Consider the following 24,443-nt stretch of genomic DNA (forward strand, 5'->3'; position numbering starts at 1 on the left):
GATAATCTGCCAGTACTGACTGTGGAGATTATGGGTAGGCTTTCCTATATAGCCTGGTATAGACTGAGCCAGAAAATACCAGTACTGGTGGTATAAAACAGTTGTTTGTTTTTTTCAGAGCACAAGGAGCCTTTTGGAAGAGGTACTGCTTTTTTCTGCCCTTACACCCCTTCTTCACAGCTAATCAAATCACTAAAAATCTGCAAAACAGAGCTGCTGATCTTTTATCTGCATGCAGCAGTCATTTTCAAGTGGGTCTGATGAGTGGCAGACTGCCAGGAGTGGCATCCATCTTATTATCTGAGATAAGGCCACAAGCAGCCTGAAAGCACTTTCTGACAGAAGTCCAGTCAGGCCTGGTGTGCATCACAGAGTCTCCACTGCCAACTGTGAAATGCTTTTTACGGGAGCAGGACTAGAAGTGATGCTCTGGCAATGGATGGTAAACATTTGTCTGTGGCCATGTGTCCAAAAACTCCTCCCAGTTGTGAGTCCTTTGTGTAGAAACCTGGTGTGAACCCATGACCTTGATGGCAGGCTTCTGAAATATAGGCTGCATGAGCCTGGGGCCTGGTGGCTTGTAACCTGGCCCTGCTGGGCAGGGAGGGAGGGTTCAAGCTGCACCTCCTTCTGCTTTGGATTTGATTGTTTTGGCTGCAGTCACATTCCCAGTGGGCTTGCCTAACCCAGTAGCTGGAGCTGCGGCTTCGCTTCAGTCTGGATTGCCATGGCACTGTTTCATAGTGTTGCAGGATGATTGAAGAGGAGCAAAAGTAAATGCCAGGGAAGGTATGAAGAACAGTGCAACTCTCTGTGCTCTAAGGGTGAGTTTGCAGTACCTGTGGGGAAAGTGACTGTGTGACTGTCCTGTTCAACAAGCTTTGAGCAGCTTCCATCTGGGGTGAGCATGTCCTCTCCCTCTCTGGGCTTACTCTTTCTTGTTATGGCTTTGATATTTCCTGAACATGACATGATCTTTCTCATTTTTCCATACTTAAGGGAGACTCGGCACAGTTGTCAGCAGACATGAAAAATGGCAGAAAACTTTAGAGCAGTTTTTTGAGTACTCTATCCATGCTTGATTTTTAAGGACTGAAGTCACTACTTGTAATTCTGCACCAGACTTCTCTGATTTTAACCTAATTTTCACTTTGCTGGGTTTCCTTACCATTTTTACAAGATTGCTGCACTCAACCAGAAGCGTAATGGGAGCTCCTGAAGGACTGCAAGTCCTTCTAGTGGCCATCAATACTCGCAGAACATCTTAAGAAATGGGTCTCTATTGCTCAGGGATGGAATGTAAACAAAGAGCTGTTAATAAAATAGTGTGTATGGTCTCGTTGAGATTGTGTAAATACAAAGTCCTTGTCTAAAAATAGTGCTCTGTTTTGCATTCCTGAAAGCAAATTCACCCACATCATTGCACATGAGATACTGGTAGCAAACCCAACTTCTTGTCTATATGTGATGTTAACATTCAAAGAGCTTTTAAAACAAAACAAAACAAAAAAAAATTAAGACCTGTGTCTTGTTCTGCAACGTAAGCATTTAAGTAGAGAGGGCTCAGTCCTGCAAGGTGCCAGTGCTTAACACGGAGACTGTAGTCACTCCCCTCAGCTTAAAATGCTTAAACTCTTTCCTGCTTTGTCTGCTTACTTACCATCTCTCTAAGCTGATCTCACGATTGTGTTTTTCTGTAGTGGAAAGTCTGATGTAATGTAATGTTTGTCAAAATGACATGGTTTTAGCTTGAAACTGTTTCTTAGCCTTAGATGTTGACCAGGAGACTTAAAGCTGTATCATACAGCGCTTGTGAGTGTGGTTAGTAACACAATAGAACTTGCATGCATAATAATATTAAATATTGTGTAGTAATATTTAATATATCCTGCAATTAGTGTGTACCATATACTTTAAAGAACACTTAGTCTTTGTGTCTTGCTTTCTATATGTTCCTCCAGGGATGGAAAAGCCCATCTCTGTTGCTGATGTATAAAGCACCTGATGTGTCTCCCATGCGTGCTGCCTGCTTTAGTAATCAGATTTCCTGTAGGCTTGTCCCTTCATACCTAGCAGAGGACAGATGCAGTTGTGTAGCTTTTGGGGGACTGCCCCTGAGTCTGAAGGGGCTGAAGTGAGGGGGCTGCTGCTGCTGTAAACTCCAGAGGGGTTTCCTTCAGAGGTAGAGCTCATCTGACATGCCTGCTGCCAGGCATTACCCTCATCCCCACACAGACAGCAGTGTAGGTGATAACTCATAGATGAGATCAGCAGCATGGTCTTTTTATTAAGTGTTTTAACATGCCTGAAAATGCCGTGGAAAGCATCCTGCGACCCCCAGCCAAAGCCCAGAATGGGAAGTCCAGGCGCAGCATCTCAGAAAGGCAGGGCCCTTTGCTTCTGAACCTAAACATGACTTAGAAGCCCAACCAGCTTTAAGAGCTTGTATTAAAAATTTTTGACTGCAGTTCCCAAACCAGTCCCTAAAACTTGAGCTGCCTGTGTGCTGGGAGTGCCCTTCACAAAGGCAGCCTCTCCAATGTCCAGCATGGCCATTTTTTTTTTCTTGCCAGAAGCATGGCCATGTGCTTTGGCTATCCTGAAAGGTAATGCCTAACGTGCTAAGAGATGTTCCTGAAGGCATTTGTATGTGGTCTGAGTTCTGCATCTCCAGCAAGGCTTTTTCTGAAGCTGATCAGTTGGTGGGAACTGTATTGACCCAGCACTGATGCTTAGAAAGATGCTTCCCGAGGTGCAGATGTGGGCTGTAACAGTCTGCAAGTATTTGAAATATTTACTGAACCATTAATTGCACAGAAACAGCCTTGTCCGAGTGCAGTGCAGACTTGCACTGTAATTCAGGGAGACTGGAAAATGTGGAAACTGGCTTCCTCATTCCCTCATGGGTTGCACTTTAGGAATGTGCATGAAAGATCTTTAGGTCTTGCGTGATGCTCTTACACAGTTCTCACCAACTAGCTCATCTTGATAGAAGTGCTTACTGGATGCACCACAGGGCTCATGAAAATCCATTTCATTGTGCTGGGAGAATCAGAGTCATTTGTTCTTTCCATAACACTTCTGTCTGTGGACTAAACTGCTCAGACATCCCACTGTGATGGTGTCTGACCAAGGTGTCTTCTGGGAAGTAAATTTCCTGGTGATACTTACAGCTTCCAATTCAGCTCATCTCTGTGGAAGCCACCTAGACAGCTGCTGTAGCAGAGAGAAGAGCTGAGTTATTTTAAAATTCTAAAAATCAAAAGTTTTCTTTTCTTGCATTCCTGGGTCTTGGCCTGAAGGAGGAATGGGAGTGCCAAAATACCGCGAGAGCGTCTGTTGTTGCAGTATGTCTGGCTGAACCAGAAGCAGGAAATTCTTGTGAGAGCCTGTCTCATGAGATTGCCAGCCAGCTCCAAGGCAGGCCTGGTGCTTGTTGCTAGTGCAAAGCAGTGAGGTGGGGATGCAGCTGATGGAAATATCTGAAGGTGAGTAAAATGACAATCAGACAGCAGAGTGTATTTGGGGAAGGCAGTGGCTTTCTTTACATAGAGCATAAAAGCAACAGAATGAATACACAAAACAAACTTGCATCGTATTCCTTCTTCTAGTGGAGTAGGACATGGGGGAAGTTCGCTCTGCTCTGCCTTGGGGTCTCCCCATGGTTTGAAGGAGGCCAAACCCAGCCCCCTTGTTCATAACATCCTTTTCTAAACTTGCTGGCTAGGAATTTTTTCCTTAACCTGAGTAGACTCTGCTCTAAAACTTTCCATTTTGTCTTGTGCAGAGCTGCCTGGGCAAAAGCAGAGATGCCCACAATGGAGGCAGGGAGCCGAGCATTAACCCCTGTCCAGCAGACTTATTCAACCTTGGCTCTGTTTCAAGACAGTTTTAAAAGCCATATCCAGCCTGTGCTGCCGTTTTCAGCATTATTGCTCCTGATGGAGCTGTAACAGTGGGGAACTTTAAAGGGAAAGAACATAATGGAAACTGATTAGAAAAATGCAGAAAGTCTTGGGGTACAATAATGCCTTGCCCAAAGAAGGGAAGGGGGAGAGGGGAGGCCTTAAAAGGCTTGTATTCTGTCACAGCAGGGCAGGAAGTAGCTTTGGGAGAGTTTTTCTTTGGTCCATTCATAACTCGGTTTGTACCTCATTAACTTTCTGTTAGTGCTTTTTTTTCCTCCTGAAATCCGGGGTAGTTTATTCCCACTGAAGTCAATGTGAAGAGTCATTCAGCACCAAGTGCAATCTCTCCTGCAGATTAAACAAGAGAAGTTCCTGGTATTGCTCTCATCCAGAAGAGATGAGAAGCGTGCTGAGGATGTGCTGATGATGATGCATGCTTTATTTACTCCATTTCCATGAAGCTACAATGAGCTTCCTGGAGGTTCTTTTCTAAGGCTCTTGCACTTTTTTCCTTTAATACACTGAACATACAGTGATAACCTCTGTGAAACCAGCTGCAACCTTGCTACTGCTGCATTGAGCCTGTTGAATTGTTTGAAATAACTCATATACGACGGAGTCTCTGTAAAAAACTGCATTGATTAAAACTTGTCCAGTTGTTTAAGATCTTAAAGATTTTTTTTTCTCTTTCAGCTATTCCCTACTTACCTCACAGATTCATTTTGCTAACTTGTTCTGCCAGTGCTAAAATTAGATTCCAGGTATTTTAAACTGTGCTTTGTTATATCCTTTAGGAAAGACAGCTGGGGTTTTGTCTTGCTGATGAAGCCTAATTTGAATGTCTTTACTCATCAAGCCCATTTAATTAAAGATTCATTACATTCTATATAGTCTAACAGTGAAAATGCAGAGGTATCCCCTGGGCAGCCAGCTGCCAAAAGAGGGGGATTAGCAACAGCAGATGGGGTGGGATGATGTGGGATGAAAATGCAGAAGGCAAGATCCCAGTTCGATACTGGGGGAAGATGGGAGGGATAGCAAGGGGCTAGAATGGGCTGGCTGTGTGCTGGGTTGTCCAGAACAGGGCAGGTGTGTGTCTGTGGGTGAGGTCCATGAAGTGATACATCAGCTCTGAGGTGGTAGTGCTGGTCTTATCTCATCTGCCATAGGGTGTCTAGGTTCCATGAAAGGATGGAGGGCACCAAGCCATGGCAATAGGTACTGGCGAGTCGAGGACTGGAGAAAAATCTCAGAAATCCAGGAGGACTAAAATAAGGCAGATATAGTTTGGATGCTGCTGAATGTTGTCCAGAGTGGACATCTCTATTAAATTACATTAAGGAAGTTTTACTTAGCTCTTATGGAATGTAATGTCACAGTGAAATACACTGAATGTCTTCTTTTGTTGCTGAGCATCCACTGGAGAAACTGGCTCAGTGTGCACACAGTTACGTTGAAGAAAACACTTTTAAAGACTGCCCAAAAAATTTTAGTGCTGGGATCCTCGGTGGTGGTCTGTCCAAGGGTGGATAAGCTCTGTAAGATTCCCTTGTGTCACACAGCGTTGCCACTCGAGCATCCAACTGACCAGGTTGCAGCTCTGACTTCTGTTTCATGGCAGAGATCAAGAGCTGTGTATTGATTTATTCAAAAAACATTTTTTTCCTATTACTTTTGCTTGAAACAAGTGAATAGATTTGGTGGTTTTGGCTTGTATTTCTGGGAAGAGAGAAGCTAAAAACTTGAGGCAAATCTCATGAGTCCAGAAAACATTCCAGGCTAAATTTGAAAAGCGTTTTTCCACTCTTTCTGAAGTGCCTGTTTATCTTGTTTGCTCTGATTGAAAGAGGTTGTCTTAAATGAACAAATAAACGATCAGAAAATCTAGCATCTCTGCTCAGAGCTGCTGGGAGCCTGCTGAAAGCCGGTGCTTGCTTTATTTCTGGTCTGAGTTTAGGTTCTGTTTTTGCTTCATTGGGTAGAGTTTTCTGTTTGCAGAGCAATGAAGGGGTGAGCGTGGGTCCTTCTCCAGTGTGAGCTGTGTCTCTCGTTCAGTCTTTTATGGCTGAGATTCCTATTGCGTGGCCCTGGCTCTCAGCCATGGCTGGGCTCCCTTCGGGCAGGGATATGTGCACATGGTGCACAACAAAGCCCTGTGCCATGCAGGGGGAGGGAGGAATTGAGAACTTCTGCAAGAGCGCTTGAAAGCTGTTGTCCATGTGCCCAGTATTTCTGATGTTGATGGCACCCTAGATTTCCGCTGTGAGCAGGAAGAAGGATGTAATTAAATCTTGGTCCTGCAATCTGAGCCCTCCACCGGTAGTTCTGTCAGAGCTCCTCTCTCCTTTCCATGCTTTTTTGGTATACTGGTACATGAGAACTGCTAGGTGGCTTTGTCTGGCTCTGCCTTTGACCTGAAGGTGGCTGAGGCTGCACTATGGACACTGTGGCATTGCTTGCATCTAAGTGCGCTTGCTGCTGGAAAACCACAAGGCCTGATTCTGCTGTCCTGTCATATTAGCGGCATGCCTTGGAAATAATCCCACGTGCTCTACAAGGTCTGAGTTCCCTTTGCAGGAAAGCTTATTGTACTGAGATTCATGCTATAACTCCTCCAGGCAGTGCACTGGAATGAGATATATTTCAGAACTAATTTGACTCCTGTTGTCCAAGGTATAGTGTAGTTCTCTCTGGTTTTCTGACTGAGCTGAAGACATACACAACTTCTTTGTGGGCCTTAGGATCTTGGAACTGCTGGTGGATGCAAATGTACAATATGCTCCGTGCTGTCTTTAACCTGCAGCAGTGAACACGTGGGTCCTGTTGCCATCACTCACCTGTTGCTGGGTGCAGTACTGCATCCTGCAGAGCATCTCTGCTAACACAGGGCTGCCACAGCCCTGCTCTGCCTGGGGTTTCAGACAGACCTGCCTGCTGCTGGTGGTATGACGTTGCCATTGCAGGAAATGCTAACATTGATGGGATTTCCCTTGGATTGCAAAGCTTTGCTAAACATGCATATCCTCAATTGAAAGGAAAGCATTTTATATGCATATATATGCTTAATATGTAACTATGTTATAAGTTACTTATTCAATTTATAAAAGCTACTAGTTCATTGAGAATGATGCTGCTTTTTTTTTTTTTATTACTGCAAAGAACATCTCTTGTGCACTAATTTCTGCTGAGGGCTGAGTTCATCCCTGAGAAATATTTCCAGTCTTGATGTAGCCAGGTTGAAATGTGGGCCTCCAGAGGCAGGAAGGAGAGTGCCCTAAATCACGACACCAGTGAGCTCTAAGCAGCACCATGTGTTTGCTGCCCACCTTTCTCTTTCATCCTTCCGCCTGACTCCATTCCAGGACATCTTGTGGAAAAAGGAAAGGCAGTTTCCTTTAGAATTGGCTGTTTTTCTTCTTCTTGTAGACCATTCCGCACTTCTCCTGCCCCCCCCCCCCCCCCCCACCTCGTTCTCAAGTTAAATGGGAAAACATAAGGTATGCAGTATTCCTGTTGCAGAGTTAAATATTGATGAAGATTAAGATGCATTAAATGACTGAGGAAATTCATGGGACAGGAAGAAAAATAAACAAAACTCAGAAAATTAAAAAATGTTCAAGTGCCTGAATAACTCTTTATCTTTCCACCTTCCTGCAAGGCTTCCAACGAAATGTTTCAGCATCTTGCTGCAAACATTCCAGTTTCAGCGAGCTGGGGACAAGGAAGTGCTGTACAGCAATAGCTAAGGGGGGAAAATGTTCTGCACCATGTTGCTCTTGGACGTCCTAGGAATGTTTTTGTTCCAGATGTTAAACTGTTATTTTTTCAGAAGCCTTGCAAAGTTGCCAGGACATTAGATTTTTCGAAGGATTTTCCGAACCCCAGCTGATTATCACAACACACAAGAATCCAAGCTCGGTCCTGGCTTTGCAGTGCTCCAACAGCTGTAGAAAATCTGGGGGAAGGTGTGGGTTCACAGCACCATCACCCACTGCTTTTGTACGGCCAGAGAGGAGTGCACCGGTCCAGCTCTGCTGCCTCTTGCTACACAGGGTCTCACATCAGCGACAGGCTTCATTGCAGCTCCCCGAGCTGCAGCCTTGATGGGTTGAAAAGTTACCTCCTGCAGAGGTTCACCTGCTTATAGGCAAAATCAGTGTTTGGTTTCCAGGTGCAGTGATTTGCTGTTGAGTGCACAACAATGCTGGCTGTGCAGGCAGAGGTCACACACTGCCGCTCCCAGCCGTAGCGCCCAGCCCTCCTGCAGCCCCACTGCTCACATTCTTTTCAGTCCTGCAATCCAGTCCTGTGGAAGTAGATGGAAAAACCTCCTGGGCTGTACTTGTCTATCAAGTGTTGTCTCACTGAGTGTCAGTGGGAACCTTTGATACAGAGCAATAAACCTTCTGTTTTGTACCTTCCCCTCTCTTCAGTCTGCCCTATTTTCATCCTTATGCATTTACAGAAACTCTCAGCTGTGGTGCTTCTGCACTTAATGCACCTCCTTAATGCTTGCTGCACCCCCCTGCTGCCTTCACCTTGCTCCGCAGGGCTGTCAGCCTCACAGGCGGAAGCCCGCAACTACCCCAGTGTTAAGGCAGCATGGAGCAGTGTGCTCACATTCCTTCCCCTGACCATAGCTCTCCTTCTAGGGGTGAGTTCTGCCAACCAGTCTGGGTGCTCCGCTCTGCTGTGCCAAAGAAAGCCGCTTATTTTGCCAAGCACATCTGCTTTACCTGGAAGAGGTCTGCTGGAGGTGGCCGCCTACAGTGCGGTGGGTGGTGAGTGGGTTTCTGGGCTGCAGCCAGAACCTGTCTGGAGGTACTGTCACACCTGGGCTGAGCTAAGGCCTGGTGCCCAGCCCAGCTATCCTGGGGCTGTGGGGCAGGTGAGGGAGAAGGGAAGTGTAGAGATGTCTTCTGCACTCGCTGATTGAGGCTGGAGCAGAAAGGGAATGGGCTGCAATGTGTCCTTGGTGCTCTTGCAGCATGGAAGTAATCCTAACAGCACTCCTCCTGTTTTGTTTGCTCTTGATAGGATTTTCTGAAGGCTTTGTTTGAGTCTGTTTTTGTGTATTACAATGCCCACACGAAGTGCATGAAGAAAACTGTCCCAAAGCAAGGTATAAAACGTGGAGTGAAACTGGACAGCAAAGGCAGAAATCTGGCTGTAGAAATGCTAACAGCCTTGCTTTTGTAGCAGCAGCAGTCCTCACCAGGAAGTGGGCCTAATTCTCAGCTTTTATGGGCAGTGAAGCAAACATAGCTGTGCCCCAGTACGTCCATCCACCTTGCGATGGTCCCGAAGGGTTGTGCAGCTCTTTAAGGAGCTAAGAGGATGGCCCTGCAGCAGACTGGAATAAATGACCCATTTGGTGTTCTCCAAGTCTCCTCTTTCTATTTCAGAGCAATGGGAACGGAAATGGCAGTCCCTATTTACACGAACAGATGGACTTTAGTCGTTCTCTTTGAAAGGTACCATTATTCTAATTAAGCGAAAATAACCGCAGAAAAGTATCAGTTATCGTAAAATCAAGACGTTGCAGTTCAGTTGTATTTCCAGACTCTGATGAGCTGCTGGAATGTGTGCCGTTTAACTTTCCTCTATGATATAATAGTTTAAAAGAGATCAGGGTACATTTTACCATAGTGTCTAGCAATGTGCGTTTATTCAGATTTTTGGCAGGCAGTTCTGCACACTCTTGCTAAAACTGTGAATCATCCATTGTTGGCTGATTGCACGCTAGTTGCTAAGAGATCTGTCAAGTGCGTACTGTGGCTTAATTCTACATTTTCTCTAAGAAGAGCTAAATGTATTAAATTGGAACATGTCACATCCTTCCTAAACAAGTAATTAAGGCAGCACTGTGAGCCTCTCTGATGGAGAGAAGAGAAGGAGTTGGGAACAGCTGGAAGATTTAACTCGAGCTGAGGTTGGCCTCTTCTGTCTGGGAGTGCTGGGTTTGCCGCGTGTTGGATTTTCACATCTTGATGCAGAGTGGAAATAGGGAGATGTTTAAAAAAAAAAAAAACAGTTTTACAAAAGGACTTGTTTTTCAGTGTCCTTATATAAACCTCTTAAAATGATCTAATGCTATTTCACAAAGTGTAATTTTCAGTAATGGAAAGACAATACGTCAGTGTTTCCCAGGCTGCCTTGCCCCCACCCCTCCAGAGTGAACTCTGTGTTCAGCAGCTTCTCCTGCTTCCCTGGGTGCCAGCAGAAGTGCCAGGTAGGCAGTGTGTCACATGTCTGTAAGCACCTGCCTGGCCCGTGTAACCTCAGGGAGCACTTTTACTGTACACAAGGAGAAAACTGATCCCCTCAGTAGTAAACCTAGCACTTTGTTGGTTTCTCTGAGCTTATGTCTGCATGTGTGTGGCTGTGTGGCAGGAATTGAAAAAGATGTAAAAGAAATTGGGATGCTCAGACTCTAAATCACATCATTGGCACCATGTTTGCCATGAATGAAGGAGCACCTTGGTTCTTCACTGCTCTCTCCCTGCTGCTTGCTGAATGGGCAGCGGAGCAGTGGGTTGGCTGCTCCTGCTGCACAACAGGCTCCTGGCTCCAGCCCCTTGCTCAGCATCCTTTGTGGGCTGGGCTGCCTGCTGTGAGTTACCTCAATGCTGAATCACCTTCCTTCTCAAAGCAAGAACACCAACCATGCCTTGATCACTGCTACTCATCTACATTCCTATTATAGATACTGCATTTTGTCAAACCTTTTTATTGAATTTCTCTTCCTTGTGTAGGGCTTTGCAAGCACCATTGAAACCTTCTTTTAGTCCTACCCCTGGTCACTAAAATAGATTGAGCCCTGAGAATCCTGCTCTGAGTGAGGTTTTGGAAGTGATGCCTTCCTGCCTGTAGTTGCTCTGTGAGCCCTTGGCACTGGCTGGCCAATCTCCATGCACACAGACACAGTCCTGGCACGTGGTGGTGGCATGGCAGGCACAGAGCTGGCTGGGTTCCCCCAGTCCTGTGCAGTACTCGCTGCCCATCCAGCTTGAAGGTCTCTTCTCTGTGTACAGCTGTAATGAAAGCTGCTATCCATGATGCAGTCTGAATACTTGAGTGGCTTTTTCCCAAATACTGAGCAAATGTATGTCGTTTGTTCTTTGTTGTAGTGAAAATTGAAAATTTCACCCTTTCCAGCTAGTAATGTATTAGCATCACTGATGCTGTTCCTGTTGTTCCTCAGACAGAGAAACAGAGCAGAAAAAAATGTCCTTCTGTATCTTGATTCTGTTGTCTAGAGACTTTCACTAGCTCCTTTTGCTTTTACAATTTCCTTTGGTTTCTTATATATTGCACTAAAATGTGTTTCATGCAGTTATTTTGGCTTTCATATCCAACTTTAATTTCTTCTCTACACTAACTGTAATTATCTATTATATTTGCTTCTTAAAAGAAACCTGGAAAGGGAGTCTTTACTCAGGGAGTGTAGTGATAGGACAAGGGATAATGCTTTTAAATTAAAGAGGAGAAATTTAGATAAGATGTTAGGACCAAATTCTTCTCGATGAGCATGGTGAGGCACTGGCATATCTCAGATAAGCTGCGGATGCCCCCTGCTTGGAGTTGCTTAAAGCCAGGCTGGATGGGGCTGTAGCTGGCCTGGGCTAGCGGGAGGTATCCCTGCCCAGGGCAGGGTTTAGAGCCAGGTAATCTTTAAGATCCCTTTCAACCCAAACCATTCTATAATTCTGTGGTGTTCTTTCTGACATGTGAATGCAGTATTTCTGGACATTTGGTGACATTTTTGTAAAACTGCTCCTGGGCACCACTAATTTCTAGCTTGTAAATTTGCTGCTTAATCTGGCATATAATGATTTCAGCTCTGAGAAAATAATGCTTGTGAAAATTACTAATTCTGTGTCTTTGTTATGTAACTGATTTTGCTTATTAGGGACATCTTTCTGGTCTATTAAATCTGTCGCTTTTTTTGGTGAATTTTGATTCACTGCTTTACGTGTAACTGTAAGAGCACAGAGATTTATCTATATTCTGAACAATATGCCTTCATAAATTAGTACCTGCAAACTGTGTGCTAGTTTTTCCAGGAGCATCATCTTCCTAGTTGCTGCAGTGAGTGGTTGCTGACAGAGAAGCTGTGTTTGTCCCCCTAGGCTGAAGTGAGTATTGAAAACATCTGGAGCATGATGCAGCCTTGCTTGCTGCTTTCACCTTCTTTTTAACTTGATAAGCTGCTGAAGCACAAGATAAACAGGCTAAAGAGATTATAATCTTCCTGCTCTGACCCTGCAGACTGCACACATTTCTCTTTCTCTTCTCTTCTCATTTCTCAGCCTTTTCTCTTCACTGTTGTGTAACTACGCTTAGACCTCTTTTTGCCAACCAAAATGGATAAGAAAGCAGGCTTCCTACCTTTCCCCTCAAGCACTTACCACTGGTAGTGCATCAAAAGCATTCAGCAGTAGGTAGAGATGAGTCTTAAAAAATACTCTAGCATTTAGAAAGAATTTAGCCATTGTTATTTTTCCAAGTTTGCACTTCACTGCTTAACACGCGGATCCGCACGTGTGATGTGGAGTTGCAGCAGCAGAAGATCCAGGTCCCTCGTACTGAAGAAACTAAAGCCTTTGCTGTATGACGTATGCTTCTCCCTGGTTCTTCCTGAAAGTAACCCAGCGATGGTAAAGAGTGAAAGTGGAGCTCTCAACCTCTTTGCCTTTCTTGGTGGTATGTAATGAGGAAGTTTAAGGGCTCCTCCTTCTCCAGGATGCTGGCAGCAATCATGCTAGGGGCTCGATGCTGCAGTCATGCGCAGTCATCCTTACACCAGCCGCTGCCAGCTCCAGTTGCTTGCCCTGTGGTGCAGGTGTTGTTTCCCTCCTCCCAGGCTAGGTTGTCCTCATGGGCTCAGCAGCCCAACACAGCAGTGTCATCCTCCCCGGAGCAACAGTCGCTCCCAGCCCTGTAGTTGAAACCAAAACCAGTCACCAAGGAAACATGCTGTTCAGCTTCTCAGTGGCAGAAATGCATGGAGTAGTTTTCATTTAACTTTTCCATGAATTACCCTACTCCAGCAGGAAGCTTGCTTTTTATTTGCACTGGGTTCTGCAGGTATGTGTGGGCTCTGGCATTGCCTTTGTCTGGGAGCACTGCTGTTACAAGCTGTTAGGTTACTGCCACACCTCGGGCGGGTTTGATAGCAGCTGGTGAGCTAATCGTTTCCATTTTGTTATGATTTTATACATCTCAGTTTTTCCCTTTATTTCTGCATGGAGGTGAGGTTATGTAGCACAGCAGGAGGAAAGGAAAAGCCATCAGGCAGGCTGGCTGCCTGCATCGTTGCCTCCTGTTCCACTTCTCAGTCGTGCTGTGGCAGTGGGCTCCACGCAGTCTCATGGCACAGCTCTGAGCAGGGAATGTGTCCCCAGAGCTGAGGTGTACTGGCACCCATCTCATCACCAGCATCACAGTCACTCTGCAAAGCGTGCCAGCATGGCTGTGGTGAGACTCAGGCACCTGCTGCCTCAGGTACAGGTGGTGTGATTAGGAAGCGTGGGTCATCACATTTGATTAGCCCTGTACAGTTTGGTTATGTTCTTTTTGAATCTGCTCCTCTTTTAAAGTAGCTCTTACTGAGTAATACCATAGCTTAAACCCTAATCTCTAATGTGTATTTAAAAGCCTGTACTTTGGGAAGATATTTCCCAAAGTGACTGTTTGCAAGACTGAGTGGTGGGATGTCTGTGAAGCTGCATCTCTTGCAGTGTGCACAGTGAACAGAATTATGTATGTGAAGAGAGACAGCTTTGCTCTCTCTGATGGAGCGTAACTGGATCTGGAGTCTGATATCTGAAAGAGCTTTTAAGAAGTAGAATCTTTAAAAAGTTGCTCTTCACGTAGCTCTTGTCTTGCTTTTCTTCATTTTTTTCTACTGTCTCTGTACATTTATAGCAAGCATGGTGGTTTCCCTTTGTTTGAAATCCATTAGTATTTTATGTTTGGAAAAGGCAATCATGTTTATACAGTAGGACAGTAGTAACTCAGTTGCAGATGTGTCAAAGAAATGTATTCCTTTCAAAAACATAACAACCCCCTTCTGATTTCTCTGCACTTTCAGCTGAACGTGGTATTTAGCACTATTAAAAAATATGGCCTCAGGATGCGAGAAAGTAGGTAAGAGCTTGTTTGGTGGGGAAAGGAGTGCCTGCTCATGCCCTGGAAGTGGCTTCCTTGCAGGATCACTGAAATTGGCATTTTTTCAGTTGTGATACAAAATGCAAAGGTGCATCTTGGGGGAATTCTGACCTCCTTGGGTCAGGCTTTCATCCTCTGCTGCCTGCCCATGGCTTCAGTCCTGCATTCAGGTTTGTGTAGGTGAAAGTCAGGTCGCAACTTTCTTTTCTCAAGTGTGTAGAGATCTATTATGGATAAATTCATTGTTCTGGATGTTTTGTTGCCTTTATGTGCAGTTAACCCTTGACTGTGGGAGCAGGTGGTGAGAGTGCTGGTGGCCGAGGCTGGTGGTGACTCTGGGGAGCCCTGGGGAGTTGTGCATTAGGGGAGGGTTTCTACCTCATAAAAATGTGCAGTTACAGGGGGAATGTACCAACTACTGGGTTTTCTACGTGCTCTTTGTTTCAGTGCTCGCTCTTTACTCTCATTTCCTCTCAATCGCTGTAAGCCTCTGATGGGCAGTCTGTGTAAGAGCAGCACGTGTGAGGCCCTTCCACTGCCTCTGTCAGCCTGAGCCCAAGGAAGAGCAGCCGGAAATGGGTAATCACTTTCGCTTACTGCAGGTTTTCCTCTGAAGCTGAAGAATTTGTTGAAGCTTGTCAGTATTGTATAACATCTTTAGAGGTTATTTTCAGGTTGAAGTGTCATTGTTTGTGCTGTTATGGCCAATTCATTCAGTGGATGACTTCTAGTTTGCTTATTGGTACTGAGATGTACTAATTTTGATTTCTCTGACTGGTTGGTATGTCTTCTAGGATTTGATTCCATTTTATGAGTATCAGCAAATTTCTGTATTCCTACTCAGATGTTGCTTTTATTTCTAGTCAGTAGGACACTACTGGAACTAGTTGGGAGAAGGAACATAGTCAGAACTTGCATTTTCTGCAGTTGTTGTTGTTTGTCTAGATGCTTAGGGCACACTTGCAAGATACATTAGCATTGCTAAAATAAGACTGTCAAGTCAACTTCTCTAAAAGCATGAATGAAACTTTGTACTGGGGAAAGGGGAAAGCTCTGCATTAGTATAACCTCTGCCTGTGGCCTCATTATAAAATAACAAGGGATGTTTCTCAGTGAAAGGCCAGTTATTGAGTGCACATGAGGTGAACGAAAATGTTTTCTTTGCCTGTGAAGATGGTCTCTGTTCCTACAGCTGGGCTGGCTCTTTGGACTCTGCTTCTTCCCATTGCCCATCTTTGGCATATGGCAGCACGGGCCTGGTAGCAACCACTGAGTGTTCTCTGCAGCTCCCCAGCTGACAAACGAGGTAGGACAGATCTTCCTGATGATGGTCCTCTGCCATTTGTGCAGCTGATATCCTTGGATTGCAGGAGGGCTCAGAGATGGATGGAAACAATTGTCACCAGGTCCTGTCAGGCCGGAACTTGCTGGGAGCTGCTTCGCAGCAGAGCAACATTACTTAATATAAATGGAAACTTCTAAATCCTCTTCCCAAAAGGAGGTGGATATGCTTTTCAGTGTTAGAAGTTACAAGATTTGGAGTCCTCTTGGCAAAACAGTACGCTCACAGCAAGATCAGAACGTGGTAGCGGGCTTGCCAGTATTTTGGCAATTAACTGTGAGGAATCTCAGCAAAGTCTGTCTTAATGCAAAATAACACTCTTAGAGGGTCTTTAGAAGAAGTCCTTTATATTTATTTTCTTTGTTAAAATTAAGATTCAGTGAAAATGGGAGGAAATGAATTGCTGAAATGAAAATGCAGACGAGACCCAAGCTGACCGGGTGCATGGGAGCCCCAGAGGCTGCTCCTCTGCAGAAAGCCCCAGTGGTATTTACTGCTGCATTCAGACTGTGAGCACCCCTTCAAGAGGTTACACACACACACACACAAAAAAAAAAAAAAAAAAAAAAAAATCCTGGTTGAGGTATAATTATTTTTTACTTCTTTAGTGTAGATTTTCCTTTAAAAAGAGCTTGCTACCTTAAAATAAGCAGAGCATTATCCTTGCCAAAAATCTTTCAGCCTCCTTAGAATAGGGCATTTAGATGGCCTGGGACAAAGTAAGCATCATGAATGCTCGGTGTCAAGTCGTGAACAAACGGCACAGAAACAGTAGTACAGTACAGAGTGAAACCTGACAACTCTGCGTTAAAGGAAAGGAATGCTACTGTATGGTTTGATTGTGATCAACTTATCTTCAAGTGGGTTTATTAGCAATTTAATAGAATATTGGTTATTCAAGAGCCATAATAGCCCCAGCTGAAATGTCCCTCCTGCTCAGCTTTCCCATACCCTGTGGAATGAGCAGAATGTGACAGTCGAGCTTTCAACAAGCTTCATGAATTTTAAATACTTTTCAGCTGTGAAATGGGGCACATGGCGTGTGGTCAACAGTGGACAAGGAGCTGGCAGCCACTGTGGGTATTATGGGATATTGAGTGTCTGGGAGATAATGAATGCTTGGCTTATCCAGGTACATTCTTGGCCCACTGTGCATGTCCAGGCAGAGTGGAAGATATTTCTCTGTGCAACCTTTAACAATTGATCATTTTGTAATTGTAAGCAGAAAGTATTTAGAACGTTACTTTCTCAGCATGCCAGCGTACGACTTAAATTTCATGTCATCATCTTTATCCAGCAAAATCTTCTGTTTTTCTGTGACAATGCATTCACGCTGCTTAAACTTTTTCACTAACCTGATTTTATGCCTATCTTAGTGAGCCTTTTTTTTTTTCTAGTGACTTTAAATCTCCATCTTTTTAAGCATTCTTCTTTCGCTGTTAACAATTTACTTCTGATTGAAATTATTTCTATTTGCTGTGTGTTGAAATTTAGCCTTATTCTAGTAAGTAAGCAGCTTGCTGGCTCCAGCCTTGTGGGAAGTGCTCTCTTTACATTTCAAAGTGTTCTAAGAGAAAGGGCAGAGACAGACATACTTTACTGCTGGTGAGCTATGTAGTGTTTTCTCATGCAGTTCAGTTCTGCTTAGCTGTGAAAGCACGACATCAAGGGCATCCAATTTAGTTGTGTTTTTTACTGTATGTACAAATGTATAACAAAAGTAACATTGAAGATGCTGGAGATTAATGGAGTGACAGTGACCAAGGGTAGAGCTCTTCCACAACGTGTTCCATCTGACGTCTGTAGAAATTTGCTGGATTTCTTTTGGTCATTTCGCTTACATTTTATATCTACATAAATCCATTTTCATGGCTGTTGTGAAAAAGTGCTTAAGACAACCAGGTTTCAAGTGTAGTTTTTTTATAACAATTTGAAACCCTGTAATATCACTTATGAGAAATACCCATATTATTTATTTTTTGCTATTAAGTAATCCTGTTGCAGTTTCTTTGCCAGAGAGTGGGCATGAGAGATGCCTGCTGCATTGGTACGTGTGAGTATATGTGCAAGCAGATGTGGCACCAGCAGTTAGGACATCTGTGGGAGGAGATGGTCACAGGACCTCCTGAGATGTGCCAGGATGGAACTCTCCTCCTGTGCTGCCGAAGAGCTGTCAGAGATGTGATGTTTGGATGGAACCCATAGGGGTGCTCCAGGAGCCACCCCTATTCTATGTCATCCAATAATATGCTGCTGAGCAACTGGCTGCTGCAGGTCTTTGCATCACCCCCCGTCCTGAAAGAGGAGGGGGCCACACAGAGCCCCTGCATAGGTGAAAAGGGGAATCACAGAATTGCAGGGGTTGGAAGGGACCTCTAAAGCAGGTTCTCTACAGCAGGTCACACAGGCAGGTGTCCAGATGGGTCTTGAATACCTCCAAAGAAGGAGACTCCACAACGTCTCTGGGCAGCCTGTTCCACCGTTCTATCACTGCCACGGTAAAGAAGTTCCTCCATATATTTATGTGGAACTTCCTATATACTGTTTTTTGGCCATTGCTCCTTATCCCACCACTACACACCACTGAAAACAGTCTGATCTCATCCAATTGCCTCCCGCACTTCAGATTTTTATAAATATCGATCAGATCCCCTCTCAGTCTTTTCTAGGCTGAACATCTCTCAGCCTTTCCTCATGCAGGAGGTGCTTCAGGCCCTTTATCATCTTTATTACCCTCCACTTTCTAGGAGATCCCTGAATCACTTGTCAAAACAAACTGCAGTTCTTCAGCTGGCACAGGTGGTAACAGCAGGTACAGGGTGTCCTTACCATGCAGTGCTGGGGCCTGCTTGCTGGGACAGAGCTGACGTTACTTGTCCTGCACATAGTGCTTTTATGGTTTGATCTGCTTGGAGGAGCAGCACTGGAGAATCATCTTGTTCCTGGGCTTCCCAGGTAACATCCCAAGAGCCATGGCCATTTCTGGTGTCAGCAGAGAAAGGACCAAAGCTGGAAGCAGGAGTTGGAAACTCTTCCATAACCCCCATCCTACTGATTTCTGAGATCAGTATACACTAGGGTGTGTATCTCATTTACTTAAAGTGAGAAAACAACCAGTAGTGGGTTTCTCTTTTCAAAAAACCTCAAGACTATTACAGTGCTGCTTTATTTTCTTTATTTTCTGCAAGCCCAGAATGACAGTGCTTATCATCAGCAGGAGACATACTTCTTTCATCTCCCAGCTGAGCAGATGCAGACAGGCTAGGATCTGGATCATGACCAACACTGGTATCTGGTTTTGCAGAGCTGAAGTCTACCCTTTCCTGGCCCCAGATTTGTCCATCTCTATTTATATTCCTCACTCAGAGACTTGCTGAAAAATGCTTTATATATTGACAGTGGCACTTCGTGAACTCAGAACTAATGGCTCCCAAAATAGTCACCTCAGAGATATCAGAATCTAACTTTTGAATATACTGAGTCTGACATTTGCTTCGCGTAGCTATAAATGATACTTTAAAAGACAATGAAGTGGAGACTGAAACCAAATAATTGTAATTTACAACGCCGGAGAAAATGGTGGTGGATGTAAAATTTCAGGAGACAGTGAAGTAGTGTTTCTTGGGCTGCGAGGCCTTTTAGTGATGGTTGTGGTCTCCAGAGATCGAAGCTGTTAGCACTTAAAGCTGAACTCTGCTATTTTAGAAACCTAATTTAATAAGTAGTTCACTGGATGATCTGCAGCCTTCGAATCTCTCTGCGTCTTTTCATTTGAAACAGATCTGTAAACATCTTCCCCCTTTCACAGAAAACTCAGAGGCTCAGAGACAAAGGCAGATGGGTAATTGCAGTCGTTAAAGAATACTTCCTTTGTACCACACACAGCTTCTGCCCAGATCCAGCTGTGCCCCTGCACTCAGTGGCATTTTGGAGCCTTGGGGAAGCCATGCCTATGTCCCAGTACCCAGTCCAGGTGTTAACCAGGCAGCTTTCCTGCTGGGGTGCTCTTGCTGGAATGAGCCCATGCTTTGTAGCTCAGCGCTGGGTTCAGGCCCCTCTTGCAAAGTCATTTCCTTGTTTCCATCATCCTTTGAAAAGATCGTTTCCTTCTTATTGTCAGTTGCATGAATCTCATAATGTGGTTAGTGCACAGAATACCAGTAAATAATTAAGGAAACAGCCTTCATTTCGAGTGCATCAAATACTAATATAGAGAAGGAAAAATCCCGGCACATCAGTTACAATAATTGGTGGAACCAGCAGTCTGGAGAGTAATGAGCTCCATTTGTAAAGCACGAGGAAATTAGATTCTTATAAATGTCAAATGCAGTTATTGTCCTCTTTCCTTGAAACAGAACTGAGCTGGCTGAAGTCCATTGTCTCTCCATCAGCTTTGTTATGGATTAGACACATCCCGTCTCACACCAGGAATGTGCTTATTAGAAAAAATATCACTACACAAAGCATACAAGCTTTAACACTCAACTGATGTACTAATGGGTACATTTACAATAAAACCCAATATTGTGTTACAAACCTTAAGCTGACCTGAGATAATATGATACAGAAAACTTAAACGATACAGATGAGTGTTTTCTTTGTGTGCTACAACTCTGACTACCTGGGGTTTTATTTTTCAAATAAAGGAGATAGAGTAAGGGAAGGTGACTTTTCTTCTTGTCTGCTTTGAAGAAAAAAAATGCTAAGTCTTCCTCATTGTGAATATGCTTGTAGTCAGTTCATTTCTAAACACTGAAAGTATTTTACTGTTGTCTCCTGGGTAGTGTGGCTTCACAGAAAACTTTGTCCATCCACCTTTTTCACTTTCTCCTGGGAAAAAAAGCAAGAGGTGGTTGTTTGTTCAAAATCAAAGCTAACCCTGTGACTTTGTCTTTCTTTTCTTATAAAGTCACACCAATGTGCCTTAAGGGTCCATGCTTCATAAAAACTGGTATTGCTTGTTTTGGAAGAATGAAATGCAAGGAGGATAGATCAAACCTGTTCCCTGGCTCCCTACTTTTAACTTCAGGGTAGCAATCACTTGTCCTTCATTAGCCAGAGATGGCATCTTAATGCTTTCTCTGGGTAGGAGCTGCGTTAAAAGTGACACAGTCCTTCCTGGTTTGGGAGTGCTCTCACGAAGGCTTAAGGATGCTCTCAATTCCCTTTTGCAGTAACAAGATACAGACAAGCAGCTTGTGTGGACTTCAGTAGCTATCAACCCAGTCACTCAGTGATGCGGTATGCTCAGTCTCCAAGACAGTCACGTGTCTTTGATTGCTAACATTCATCTTGAAATGCTGCATGGGAGAACCTATGCAAGGCTGCAGTATTGCTCTAAAAATGTCATGGTAGGGATGATGTCAGTTTGTGCGCTCCCTGTGCGGGCGACTCAGCTGTATGCAAAGGCAGAAGGGCTGTCAGTTTTGGTTTTGTTTTTCCAGAATTCTATATTTACAAATTCTCTTTTCCCGGCAGTCTTTTCAATAATATCAGGTCTTCCCTCCAGTCTTCTTTGTGTTTCTTTTTTCATTTCTGCTTCTACTGAATGAAGATCCTGGTATTGCTCATAGAAAGAAAACAAACAAAAAAACTCCAGTAACTTGAGACTTCTTTTTTATTTTACACAAGCTGTGGATATTGAAAGATATTCCTAGTGTATGTCATCAGCCGTGTGAACGTTACTTTCCAATTAAGTCTCCCAGCATTTCTGCTGGTTGCTTAATAGCTCTACAAAACGTGGAGCCATAGACATGAATCCATTAACACCCATGGTGGAAAAAAGATCCAACTATTTATATGGCAGTCATTTTTTAAATTTAAATGTGGTTTCAGAAGTTAAAATGAGCACAACTGTTGGAGAAAATCATCTTGAGAATCATATATATGTATATCTTCAAAACCTGGAACAATCACAGAGCAAATTAAAGCAGTTTTCTGTGATTCTAGACAACTTTTTAAATGTGATAACTTTCCTTAATGTCTGTGCTGCAGCTGCATTAAACTCTGCAAATTAAATAAGGAAACAATTCAAGGCGTCTCTGACGTAGCCTGGTGGTTAAATTGTAATCAGCATCTGGTAATTAAAACGTATGGCTGAAATGACAAACCCCAAGTCAGCATTTACCTTCCATTATCCTCATCTGCTGGGCGCTCTGCTCAATTGGTTCTCCAAGATAGGGGCTGCTAACAGTGTGTGGCTGAGTGCTGTGTGCCCAGGGAGCTGCAGGCACCTTTATGTGCAGCACTGCCTGGAGATGCGCTCCAGCCCTGCTGACTGTACCCACCTTCCCATTCTCTCACTGCTTCCTCCCCCGTCAGCACTTACCTCTGCTGATGTGCCCTGCTGACTGCATCCAGGTCACTTCTTAGGGCAGCATGAAGCTTTCACGTTGTTGCAATGCTGTGGTCTATAGGTGCCTCAGACAGATGACTGAAGACCTGGCACAGACAGACGCGGCTGCACGTACTCCACAACCACCTATAGTAGTGGGTGGTGGAGAGAATGAAGCAGTCTTTCCTTTTTGTTTGTGTTGGTAACCAGGAATAGCCAATGCATGTGGTCACTTCTTTTGCAGGGCAACACGAGGTGGTGGTCTGTGGCAGGAGGCTGAAATGCCTGCTGCATCCTCTGAGTGCTGGGGAGGCTGCATAGTCCATGTGCAGGCAGTGGGCAGCGGCCAGGGCAGCCTCTGGCTTGGCAGCTGCTGGGAGCTTTTTCTTGTGGTCTTCTGCTATCAGAAAAATAAATCTTGCTGGTGTCAGAGAGCACATGTGGTTCTGCCTTCAGTGTAACTCATCAGCATTCTACAGGTGGCCCAGGGATCTGCCTTCATCCTGCACAACCTCAGGCTGGCCTGGGCTTTGCCTATAGAGCAACTGTGAAGTATGAATGGGCTAAAGAGTCAGCTTCAGAGAGCAAATTAAATCCAAGATCAGATGGTGTCCCTGGTGCATTCCTTACCTCCTGACAGCAGCTTGCAAAGCAGCAAACAACTGCACAGACAACACGCAGAAGTGAAATACGCATAACGCATAGAAATGGAAAGTCTTGAAGTTCTCTGGTGTGGTAGCTCCAGAACGCAGAGAGAACTGGCACTCAGTAGAACTGGAAAAATATAAAGAAAATGAATATTTACTGACCTCAGTTTCTTTCACTGGCTGAAAGGGGAGACCCTAGGGTAGAGCTTCTTCCTCTTTGGCTGACAGAGCTGTGTCTTGTGCCTGAGTGTGGCAGAAGGAGAGAATATCACTCCTCTGGCTGCGCTCTTTCCTGCTCAAATCTAAGGGACAAGCATTTGCAAGAGAGAGCATTGCTGTGCAGGAGAACTGGAGTTAACATAAATTTTGGACCACGTGTCCCACTGGATGTGATTTCTCTGCAAAGGTGATGGCCCAACCCTGGCTGCTTGGCACCCCATTCAGGAGGTCTGGGAGCTGTGGTGGGCGAGGGATGAGGGGCTCTGCTGTCAAGCTGGCTATTGGTTTGTTAAAGAACTTTGTTTTTTACTGAAGATACATATTTCATATAGGTTATTTTAAGTTTTTCAATGATACAAGCAAAATGTGCTCTAAACAACATTTTCTTGAATAGGTTGAAGCCATGAAGAGAGTACTAGAAAGTCTTAACCTCAACATGGTAGAGATGGTAGATGAAAATGCAACCTTGGATGGTGGAGACGTCCTATTTACAGGTACAGTGTAGTAAATTTGCCATTTAAATATTCTGTCTGCCTAGAAGACAGCATGTTATCTGTTGTCTGCATAATAAAGTGTTGTTCATATGGCTTGTTAAATCAGTTGTTTGCTAAATGTCACGTAGGTAGCGGAGAGATTAATTTTTTCTGTGCAGCCCTTAGTGTCCTGTCTAATGCCTGAATAAATGAAGCAGCAGTACACACAGTACAAAGAACAGTACTGTGCATACAAATTTTATTTTAGCTTGTAAAGTGCCAATAAGAAACGTGCTTTCAATAGTCAGCTGCCTGCAGTTGTTTCATATTTCTTATTACAAGCAGCTATGCTCACACAGACTCATTTTCAGGAATTGTGAAGCTTGATGCAGACAGTTGTTACTGGTTCAGTGAATCAAATACAAAAAATGCCTTTTAGTTTATGGAGAAAGCAGCAGAGTTGCCTGCCAGATGTCGTGTGCTAGACAACTCTTATGCATGGTTGACTTCAAGGGTGAAGATACTGACAGTGTTTTTTATGTCATTAAACCCATTAGGCATTTTCTCACATCAGCTGCATGTATGCTTGCTCCCACCTGTGCCGAATGAGCCTGTTCATTCTGATCAGCATCACAGCAGGCTGGCTGCTTGTCTTAGGTCACAGGGGGACAGGGAGGGTCCCAGAAGCAGCAGGCCGAGGAGGAAGGTCTTCCTAATGTGGTGCAGGTCCTGTGCCAGCCCATTTCCCCTGGAGTCAGAGTACCTGCAGAGCTGCCTGGAGGCCAGAGGAGACCTCAGAGGAAAGGGGAAGCGCCCATCAGAGCTGTGCTAATCCAGCCCAGCTGTTCTCCTGCCTGACTCCATAAGCACTGCATTAGGAGGGGAAGCTATTTGTGTTTTCAGAAAAACGTGTTGTGTGGAAGAAGATAATTGCTTTACATTATCAGCTTGGGATTGCAGGTTGCATACTCCTGAGCTGAGTTTTATTGTTCAGTTTAAGAAGGGAAAGACAGGAAATTATATCCATTAGCGGTTGCCTCAGATTGTCTCTAAAGTTGGCTGGTTTTGAAATTGGTTTTGTTTGATTGGTTTTGAAACTGTTTTGTTTGACTGGAGCTGCTAAAAAAAAAAAAAAAATCTGTAATTGTTTCATTCCTTGTTTTTTCATTCTAGGCAGAGAATTTTTTGTAGGCCTTTCCAAGCGGACAAATCAACGTGGGGCAGAAATTCTGGCTGACACATTTAAGGTTTGTAGGTTGACCTGTGCTACAGGAAGTATAAGCTGTCTCCTCTGCTGAGACAAGTGAAAAATTGTACTGGCTAAGTCATACTTGTAAATGGTTTTCT

The 24,443-nt window shown here is 44.3% G+C and overlaps 1 protein-coding gene across 1 annotated transcript in view; it reads left to right on the forward strand.

The window, feature by feature from the left end:
• DDAH1 (dimethylarginine dimethylaminohydrolase 1) overlaps positions 1–24,443 on the forward strand; it is a 51,007-nt gene that overhangs the window by 11,397 nt on the left and 15,167 nt on the right. The window contains exons 2-3 of the mRNA XM_031614704.2: positions 23,018–23,117; positions 24,270–24,343. Of these exons, the coding sequence (XP_031470564.1) occupies positions 23,018–23,117; positions 24,270–24,343 (174 nt within the window). The remainder of the gene's footprint in view (positions 1–23,017; positions 23,118–24,269; positions 24,344–24,443) is intronic.

Source organism: Phasianus colchicus, chromosome 9 (assembly GCF_987193195.1).
Source record: "Phasianus colchicus chromosome 9, bPhaCol1.hap1.1, whole genome shotgun sequence".
In the NCBI taxonomy this organism is placed as follows: domain Eukaryota; kingdom Metazoa; phylum Chordata; class Aves; order Galliformes; family Phasianidae; genus Phasianus; species Phasianus colchicus.